Below are 11063 nucleotides of genomic sequence, written 5' to 3'. Positions count from 1 at the left end.
TTGCTTGGCATTAATTGATCAATGAAAGCCGTTGATTACACGGTTAACTCACCTCACCTGGTTTCTTGGGTCTGAGTCGCTTGCTTATTTTAAGGTGGAGACGAAAGCCAGCACACCCTGCGGCTCTCCAGGACCAGGGTTGCCGACCCCTGGCCTAGAGGGTTAGTTGAGTAGGCTAATTAAGAGTATAGTTTCAAGTAAAGGACAAAGTTTTTTTCAGAAAATTTACTCCAATCACACAAACGAGGGTTTAGTTTGTAAAGATTCTAAATTAAGTGATAAAGTAACTTCTAAATTCAAAAGTTACTTCACCCATAGTGCACATCACTACGTGTACCTCCAGGCTATTTGCTATCTGCTATTTTCAAGTAGCAAGCAAGTGCTGAGAAGGAAATGAGGCAAGTCTCGCGAGCTTGCTCTCAATACCTTCCCCGGGGTTGTGTGGCAATAAGCTCACACATCCGTCCGCTCAACCATTGCTGCCGACACCTTTAACGGTGAAGATAGCAGGCAACCTGGAAACGGAGGTAAAACTCATACCGTTACAACAGGAGTTATTCATTTGCTTAGAATGTATCTGAGATAATGATAACATGGTTTCTGAAAGAGCATCACCACTTGCAACCAACTAGCTATATTTGGCTACAGCTGCAGCTCGTGTATGCCTTTCATCGAAACGACTCAAGCTAGGAAAATACGATTCTGGATTCATCAGCACCAGACAGGGTACATCATATCGTAATGATGAAGTGGTTAGGTGTCGCGAAAGGAAACTTAAATATTACAACCGTTCCGCTGTTTTCAGAGGAACGAAAGATGTAGTGTGATCACTCCGAGAAGGCGGATTGGTATTTTAATGGTGTTTTAGGGTAACAGCCGCAGAGAACAGGACTGTGGCTAGTTACATTGTGTTTTGTAGAGTCAAAGTAGTCCATTTCATACGTTATGTGAGCGGTTGTTAACGTTGTTTATCCGTTAGCTGTGTCTTTACTGTCGTGACGTAGACATTGACAACGTGTTTTACTGGCTTTCGAGAAGAAACAGAGGAAACCGTGTGAATAGGTCCCATTATAGTGTGGAGACGATAGCACATCGTGGTTGTAGATATTTTGCCTTTTCAATTTCAATGTAAAGCAGCGATTACTTGAAATCTTCGAATCATGTACGACTCGCACTGCTGTTGACCATCCTTGGATTTTTATCTTTCTGCATTTTAAGTCGACAATAGTTCTACTTTTAGTTCTACTGATAATTGTTTATTGTAATGGTTGTTGTTGTTGTTGTTGTTGTTGATAATGATGACATTGTCATAATCATAATAAATAAGAAGAAAATAACAACAATTAAATAATTTGACTATAATTGTTATTATGAACATTGTTATTATTGTTATGGATCAGTCAATGTTATATCTTCCTTTTCAGAATCTTTTCTGGAACCCAATTCCCTAGATTACATTTTTTTTTATCATATTTGCATTCACAAAATGATATAGAGGAGAGGGTTTTAACCTTGGTTTTATTCGCTGTGGTAAGAGTTGAATGAGGCACATAATTTGGTTGAATTTGGTCTTGCATAACTTGGAACATAACATAATTTATTTTATCAACATACTCTATAAATACATGCACATCTTATTAGTAAAGTGTAAGGAATATAATTATAATAAATACATAAACCAGGGATGCAAATGTACAGTGTTTTCCAGCACCAGTACATTTAAGGAGTGGATGTCATTTAAGTGGGTCATAACAGGACATTTGATTTGTCTCATTTAATATAACTTCTGTGCTGAATCCATCAAGAGCTTAGATGTTTTTCCAATATGTTTGCCAGTATTTTGGTCTTGTATGAAATGGCCCTTCTAATTAAAATGACCAAATGTGTAATTATCCTCTGGTACTTTATTAAAAGGTAAAACTGCATTGTGGAATAAACCCACTGGTGTGTTTTTCTGGCAAACAGAGCATCATTAGTTTTTTTGTGCTGAATAGAGCAGGAACTCAGTTTAACTGTTACAGGACCCGTTCCATCCTAGCTTTTTGCATCTGTTGTCATTGAATTGTATTTTAGAAACACTCAGCTATTGACTAGCTTCCATAGCAATCAAAAAGTAATGTTTAGTGATGCTTTTCTAGAATGTTCCCATGTTATGTAATGAGCACTTCCCTGATTATGTGCCGTTCCAAAGCATGTTAAAATAACCCATAGTGACACCAATTCAGCGTACCATGATACAGCACTGGGGGGTGAATATAAATCAAGGTTCTGTACCACTTTTAAAATCATTATAAAACAGTCCCAATAACATAATGATTGACTGAATATTAATATCATCCTTATATCTACTGAAAAATGGTTATTTCAGTCTAGAATGCATTCTTATTAATGTGTTTTTCAGCATAACAATATTTGGCCATTTCCATGAAAAGTTTTGATTGAAAAATGTAAATTAAAACAAAATTCATTTCTGTTCATTAAAATACTTTGCTGCAATTGGAAACTGAGTGCATCTCCAAATGAGTTGCTGTGATGTATTTCCAAGTAAGTGAGTTTTTCCTAGGTTTATTTGTGGTGCATTGTGCGGCTCAAAATATGGGTCCCTTGAGGTATGCATCAGGGTGAGCTGCAGCTGATATCTATAAACTATCTGGATGGATAGCTAGCACTCTAGATAAGTGGAAACATACCTTAATTGTATTTTTGGGTGAACTGCCCGAACGCTTATGCCTTTTAAGCATGTTAACCATCTCAGACTCTCACTTAAGGCTATTTTATCGTATGCATGAATTTACACCACCATATGTCTCCAGTAGTCTTGGGTTGCAAGTACCATAAGAAATGGTTCCAAATGAAAATAAGATTAAATGTAATTCCTTGAAGAAGAATTTGGTAGTATACACAAGTGCAACATAATTGCCATAATTTATGTGCTTGACGTTAATTGTTCCTTAAGTGCCATTAAAAAGCATTGATTCAGCCACTTTTGCATTAAGACTATTAATTGGCTCGCTATACATTTGGAAATCTCAAACTCAAATCTTGGCGGACCGCGCTGTCTGCTGGTTCTCAGTGCGTTAAGTGCTTAAGTGCTTAATTTAAGTCATTGATTGGCTAGAGTCCACCCACCTTGTTTCCAAGGCCTAATACTGGCTGCTGGCTGAAAGGAAAGCACAGAAATGTACAGACAGTGCCGCCCTCCTGGACTGCAGTTTGAGACCCCTGGTATAGGCCTGTACGATGCTTTCCTCAATTATTCTTCATATTAACCATCCATTGCATATATACTGCATAGTTTTCATTCCCTGATGTGGTTCACTTATTTCTGCCGTTGGTCATAATATAACTATTCAGTCACAATATTACTGTTTAGCCAACATCAAGGGACAGCAGTTTGACTAAGATTTTGAATAGTGTTGTGCAATATTTCTTTCAATGATCACAGATTTAATTAGGAGTCAGTCTTCCATTCCTTCAAAAATAATTTGTTGGTAAGCCTCTCCATACTGAAATAAGATATTATTGTTCACCAGCCAGTTTGTCAGGGTGATTGCTATTGTTGTGTATCTCATAATAATACAGGTGCAACAATGAACCCAATCACACATAATGCTTTGCGTGTGTAGTTCGGGATGGAGACTTTTTACTTGAATCTTCACTATGATTAAGAGTGCAAAACAAGAGTGGATTGAGTCATGAGGTTCAATACTGGTTTACTCATGGCTAGAGGTGAGTTCATGTTGGCTGATATATTTTCCTTTCACGGGTTCTAATATAAATGTCAGCATACTCCCAGTGGGAAAGGAATTCTCTTTTCCTGGTTCCTTGATAAATATAAAGTAGGGTTCTTATATTTCAGAAGCCTGTGACCCACTTACAGCATGTCTGCATTTTCCATGACCGGCCCTTAAGAAACCTGATATTTATCCAGTATACGGCATACATTGCGAAATACACAAAATAGCCTAAAATAAAAGCAGAAATATGAAGAAGCGTTTTAACTTCTCATTCCTTTATTATTAAGTAATGAACTACAGGGTCTCTGTAAAATTAACTATGACTGAATAAAGGGTAAGATGACTGCGATTTTTTTGTGTGACGTTTTCACTTACTTTACAGAATTAGTGCCGCATGAATCGCATCATCTCCCTGCGGGGCATGCATGCTGTGTCATCATACCTTTAGTCTAACTTTCGGGACCTGCAGGCCTATGTCCCATTTATGCAAGCTATTGTTACACCATCGTGGGGGGTTGGACCTGGCAACATAACAGTCAAAGCATGCACAATATCTTGTGTTAACCTACCTATTCTGGCAACTCTATTTTAAATGTTACTTCCTTTCTTATACATCTTACCTGTTCTTAATTTGATCATTATTTGTTTCACCGTTTTCCCTTCACCTAGCTATACAAGGATGCTTGCAGGCTAATGTTAAGCATTTACTTGGCAACTGGCTAAAAAAATGCCTATCTTGCTGCTGTAGTGTTAATTGTCAATATTTGACAAATAAACATTGATTTTACTGAATCACTCGGCTAACTTCAGTTAATAGACGTACCTGTACCTACGTAGATGTGTCTGTGTACGGTACATTACTGACATTATGCTGTGAGTGTCACAAAGTTTTATCCAAAAGGTGGTCTTCGGCCTCACCTGCAGAAGCTTTGTAACTTGTAGCTAAAGTACTCTTCCTGCAGAACAATTCTTGAGGTTCCGCTATCAGCCACACTGTTCTTGCTTGCTCTTGTTCTGCGCAAATGAAATGCTGCTTTGTATGCTACGTAAGTTCGCAGTGTGCCACCTTGTACAGAAATGAAATTATAACTGAAATTTCCCTAAAGACCACAGTTGATATGCCCTTCATTTAATTTGATCGAAGAAAATTCTTAACTGCAAATAATCATTAATCGATTAATCATTAGCATCCCTAACCCTGATGTTATCATTCATTTTCATTGAGCAGTGTTCCAACCCTTTTTCTGCAAATATTCTGCCTTCGGATAGAATCCGCCTCTAAGATTGATGGTTTTATGTCTTTTTTCTGGCACTTTGGAAGCCTATAGCTGTGACATTGATTTCAGTTTGTTTTTTGTTTAATTCAGGGCCTGCACACTGGAACAATGCTTTCCCCATGTGGAGATGGTGGTACCATGGATCCAAGATAAGAATGGAACATTCTCAGATTGGCTGATGCAAAATGGGAAAGTCACGACTTTTTCGCATTTTCCTAATCCTAGGGTCCCTGTTTATGATTCTGTTAATTATAATATATTGGGATGATGTTGGAGCCACGCATTTCTACCTGCACACCACTGTGTCTGGACCTCATCTCTCCCACCTTCCTCCTCAAAGTCACTCCTCCTCCAAGCATAAGGCCTATGACGACAAGGGTAACTCCTTCCTGTCTGATATTGACGCCTTTATCAACCAATTCCTGGAGGGCACCGTCGAGCCCAGTCAGCAAGCCAAGGAGGACGGTGCCCCGGAAACGTCGCACAACCAGTCCGGGGACGCGGGGAAGCCGGAGGAGAAGTACGTTCCCAGGCGGGAGTGGAAGATCCACCTGACGCCCATCTCTGTGGAGATGAGGCAGAGGCAGGAAGACAGGAAGCAGTTGATCCACGACCTCTGCACAAACGGCAGCCTAGACTTTCTGGGGAAGAACAGGACCTTCGATGACATCCCCAACAAGGACCTGGACCACCTCATCGTAGATGACCGGCACGGAATCATCTACTGCTACGTGCCGAAGGTGGCATGCACAAACTGGAAGCGCATCATGATCATGCTGAGCGAGAGCCTTCTGGTCGACGGCGCTCCCTACCAGGACCCTCTGGACATTCCCCAAGAGCACATCCACAACAGCAGCCTCCATTTTACCTTCAACAAGTTCTGGAAGCGATACGGGAAGTTCTCCCGACACCTCATGAAGATCAAGCTGAAAAAATACACCAAGTTCCTGTTCGTCAGGGACCCCTTTGTCAGGCTGATTTCTGCATATAGGAACAAGTTTGAGCAGGTGAATGAAGACTTCTACAAAAGATTTGCCGTCGTCATGCTGAAGAGGTATGGAAATTACTCCGACCCCCCGGCCTCGGTTGTCGATGCCTTTGCGGCTGGGATTCGCCCTTCCTTCTCACACTTTCTCCAGTATTTATTAGATTCCCAGACTGAAAAAGAGATGCCCTTCAATGAACACTGGCGCCAGGTGTATCGCCTATGTCATCCCTGCCAAATCAATTATGACTTTGTTGGAAAGTTGGAGACCTTAGACGAGGATGCAGAACACTTGCTCCGTATTCTTCGGGTGGATAATATCGTCCAGTTCCCTGCCAGCAACCGCAATAGAACAGTTAGCAGCTGGGAGCAGGATTGGTTTGCCAAAATCCCCTTTGAATTGAGAAGAAAGCTGTATAAGCTTTATGAGGCTGACTTCAAACTTTTTGGATATTCCAAGCCTGAAAAATTGTTACATGAGTGACAGTGTATCAAAATACTTTTTCCTTCTTGTGTGTTTGTTTTTATTTTTTATTTTTTTTTATTTTTTAGGAATGAATTTGGTTTAAATGAAAACCATTAATTGTCTTTTCAAAATATGCATTCTGTGGTGCCCACTAACCACCTTGAGGTAAGTGAGCCTTAATGCATATGGATACAGACCAATACTCATCCAGTTATTTGTACTAGGGCATTGTTGTTGTGTGGATTTGGTGGAGATTGTTTCTTGCTCATCCTCAGCATGTACTTTGCCTATTAGCAGCAGGCAAATTTGGACTGTTGTGAAAACACATTAACCCTTTCAGCCCCAAGCCCAATATGTAGCGGTTCCACTAAATCTCAAGGGGTTTTGGCTTTAAATTGGCTTTAATTTGGCTTTAGTTGGGAAAGTTCAGAAAGTTGGGATTTAATAGGGGCTTACAACAATAATATAGCAATCATTTTGATTGTTTGGAAAGGTACAAGGTCGAGATTGCCATATGGCACACTATATGGCACATATGCTTCAGTGCCATATAGCACAGTTGGGACTGACAGGGTTAAACTAATATAACCTCATATATGGGGTTTAAACCGTTATTCAGTAATTAACAGAATCTGTAGCGTGACCATGATATTGATGCCAGTGAAAGAATTTAATTTAGTGTAATGTTAAGTGGCTTACAGTACACAGAGGGATATTTAAGTTGCATTATTGTACGTTTTGAGTACTAAAGCATTTTGGGTGAAGAAAGTTTGGTTGCATTTTAATTTCATCATAAAATAGTTAATATTTAAAATGCGTTAACATTACAGTTGTAAATTATGAGTACCTGAACAATCTTTGTACCATTATCACAGAAACAATGTAGCTCAGCGCTCAGTGACTGTGTTAAATGTTTATTATACCAAGCAAGGGTTGTCCTTGTGGTTGTTTTATGTCACATTTCATGTATAGTAGGTTTGGGGCCAATTGTCTGCAGTACCAGGAATTGTGATATTGTGGTATTTGGGGCAGAGAAACTTCCCATATATTCATAAAACGTTATCTGGGTAAAATGGGTAAATTCCTGGTTGGTAGGCAACAGTGTATTGTCAGCCTGCTCAGTTCAAAGTAACAGAAATTGTAGCATACTGATGATATTTATAATATTCTGCAGTCCTATAACTGATGATGTCAAACACTTGACCATTTTTAATCGTTTCTGTTCTCACAGAACTGTCGGGCAGCGAATACCTCTACCTGAAATGTATTTATTGCAGCACTTAGGCTATGCAGATGTATTTTGCTTCTTGGTGGGTTAACAATTGTCATATTTTGCTAAACACTTGCGTAATTTGGCTGATTAGATTTTATTTTTTTGGTAATGGAACTCATTTGGAGTTTTAACCTGATACGTGCCTTAAATGTAGGTCATGACCATTTTTTTTTCTGTACCAGCCAATTAGTCTTTGGGAACTTTATTTAAATATGAAGTATTCAGGAAAGGGTCTTGTGACAAAGTATAAACTTGAAGTGTCTTAAATGTCTACATATGACATACAGTACAGTAAATCTTTATGTCCATACAGTATATGGACTCTTTCTGGCTTCTAATGGAGAGATTTGATGTCTTTGATAGTCTGTGTATACTGCAGTCCAGCATATTGCCTGTGTGTCATGGACACTCTTTTGCACGATGGCAAGTGTAGGCAAGATTAGTTGCTAATTAAGTCAGATGGAGAAACCCAAAATGTATTCCATTACAGTTAAATTCCTTCATATTGTTAGCGCAGCTGACTCAAGGCATTGCTTGTGCTGAATCATAGGCCATATTTAATAGGGGCGTAAGAGTTTATATTTTACGGAGTTTACTTGTATTCTAGCAGTTAACTTGTACTGTATGTACTCATGTTTTTGCTTTTATTTGACAAGAGAACCTTAGCAGTCGCGAAGATGGAGAAGCGTCTGCATTGGGTTGTGCAGTGAAATACCTGGTTTTTGATGGCTAACATATACTGTATAATGGTTTGTGGAAAGATGACCATTTTCATTTTTAGAAATTCAGTTCTACTTCAGTTGTTTTGACTTTGAAGATCAAAGAAATGATTGGTGCCAACCAAACAGGGAATTAATTTCAGCAGGATGGACATTTCCCTCAGAGTGCTCTGCTGCAACGCCCCTGATTACATTCTGGGTCATATTGCCCGTCTTTTATCTTCAAAGATGGAGCCAGTCAGCGTGCGGTCATTGACTCATTTACCCACGCTTTTATGTAGGGACTGGAACTGCCATTCAAACAACAAATGCACTGAAGTCAGTCTTTTCCTTAAAGAAGACATTTTCTACCCCAGCCAGGCCTGTGGTACATGTACTGGTGGCATTTCATATTCTTCATATTTCAGTGTTTTGTTGATCGTTTTGACGTGTAGGATGATCGTCATGACTCATGTCACGTGGCACATTTAGGTAGGACATGGTCTGCAGTGGCATTACATTAACTGGTACTGAAAATAAAATCATCCTTGTATGACTGAAGACCACAATAGACTTTATGGGCCTTCCTCAGGTGTAACTGAATGATGATCGTGTATGTTTGCAATCTGTTTATTCACCCATACAAAGTTGTTTAAAGTGATACAACCCCTGAAACTCAAATATTTTGGAAGTGAATTTTGTTGGTCTTTGTTTCCATATTTAAATGTGTATTGTTCCAAAAGAAAAGCCTGAGAAAAACACAATGACATTAAATGGCAGTTATATTTTTTGGTAAATTGCTTATTTTTGGACTTACGGTAGACGTTGTGGTTGATTAAGTACAGAATTTTTAGTGTTTTTGAGACCATATTGGCAAAGCATTCACAGCTGTGTGCTGGCTTTGAAGGACATACAATGGATTGTCAATGGGGACATTGAGTTTCTAAAATGGATGTGAAGAGAAAATAAGATGTCACAATGACCCGTCAGCTAAATTGTTCACTGCAAACTACAGCTTAACAGTTGCTGAACTTGAAAAGGATTTTTATAAACGATAAAAATTATTAGACGATCGATTAATATTTAATATTCGGTGTATAAAAATGCAGATGTTTCTTGGAAGCAAGACATTATCATTGTTGCAGAACAGAACAGAATAGCTTCTAAAATCCATTACACGTCTGCTTTTTGCACAGAAATGTTCAAGCGAAAATACGTGGAAATGTTTGGGAAGTATAACCGAAGAAGCTAATTAGCTGTTGTCACATCAGTATGGTGTTGAGCTCAGGAAGAGAGGGGGGTTGGAAAGGGAAATGTGGAGACGGCGAGCTGGCTGGCGTGAGTCTATTTTCGTCAGTGCCGCGCTGTGCTGTGGAGGGGGGGGGGAGGGGAGGCGGGAGAGGCAGTGTGATGTGAAAATTGAGGCCAGGTCTTGTGGGTGAACGCAGTACGGAAGAGATGAGTGATCGAGTCTCCTCTGCCCAACACACCCGCAGGGCTAGACGCACACAGCACAGGCAACAGCAAGGAGTCGTAGCACTGTAGTACCCACTAGGTAACGACAGTGCCTTTTCTAGAGGGGAAAATATGTTTACATGCCGATTCTTTTTTTTTTTTTTTTTGTACACGTTACATTTCTTTAACAATTTAATTGTAGTTCTTTCTTAAGCAAGGGACATATTTTCATAGCTGGAGAATGAGACATAAGAGTATTTATGGATCATGTATGTTTTGTTACATCACAGTATTGGCTTTATTGATATTTGAATCCTTGTGGGACACACTAATCCCATATGTTATTTAGAGAAAATAGACTATAACTATAACTGAGATGCTTTGCGAAAAAGCACCATGGGTTTTGCTGTACTGTAGTGGGGACATCAAAGAAAAAGGGTGTCTGGAAATAATCGATTGCAAATGCTTTTTATACGGTGTTAACAGTATTCATGCTTGACAAGAGAAGAAATTATCAGTTGGTCAGTCGGACATTCGGACATTGGAAAGATGCAGGTGATTGTTCATTGGACTGCCTGACATGAATTGAATTGGGAATGGTTTACTGGTCATAGGTGTATTTCCTTTTTTTTTCTGACTGTAAATGGGTCAAGTCTGGATGTCTCTTGCATTGCATAATTTTCAACCTCCTGTAAATTTTGCAACTGTATTTATTTCAGTATTATTTAATGCTTACCATGTTGGTTACATTCACTCCAAGAAGCCCGACTAGAAGCAGAAAAAAGACAGCTTGCTGCATGGTGTATGGCTTGGCATTTCTATTTGTTTGTCAGTTTATTAAAGTTTTTAAACAATGCTATATGTGTGCTGGTTTTTGTTCCAAAATATAATGGAGAATTGGTGGAGCACGCGTGCCCTGGTATTTTGCTCTTGCCCATGAGACACCTTTGATATTACAACAGTGAGGGAAAATCTATTCTAAACCCCAGTGAAAAGACTGTTATTTGAAGCTAGATACTCCAAACTTGTGTCTAACTCAGTACTGTTATTTACACCTCCCCCAGCATTCTGGCTGGATTGAAATTGCAGTGCACATCCCTTGTTTACAGTGGTAATAAAAACCTGTTTAGAGGTATGGTTTCGTTGGGTGTCATAAAACGGTGTCATAAAAC

The 11063-nt window shown here is 39.2% G+C and overlaps 1 protein-coding gene across 1 annotated transcript; it reads left to right on the top strand.

The window, feature by feature from the left end:
* The first annotated feature begins 465 nt into the window (after nt 1-465).
* On the top strand, nt 466-9769 carry LOC133122055 (carbohydrate sulfotransferase 12-like). The gene is made up of 2 exons (XM_061231728.1): nt 466-527; nt 5105-9769. The coding sequence occupies exon 2, from the start codon at nt 5200-5202 to the stop codon at nt 6481-6483; it is 1284 nt and encodes a 427-aa protein (XP_061087712.1). The 5' UTR covers nt 466-527; nt 5105-5199; the 3' UTR covers nt 6484-9769.
* Nucleotides 9770-11063: the final 1294 nt, after the last annotated feature.

Source organism: Conger conger, chromosome 2 (genome assembly GCF_963514075.1).
Source record: "Conger conger chromosome 2, fConCon1.1, whole genome shotgun sequence".
NCBI lineage: Eukaryota > Metazoa > Chordata > Actinopteri > Anguilliformes > Congridae > Conger > Conger conger.
Note: the sequence above shows the minus strand (reverse complement) of the source record. Positions and strands in the feature narration are given on the sequence as shown.

What these genes read in the sequence shown, in the direction of transcription:
- LOC133122055 (XM_061231728.1), top strand. Translation starts at nt 5,200, where the DNA reads ATGGGAAAGTCACGACTTTTTCGCATTTTCCTAATCCTAGGGTCCCTG.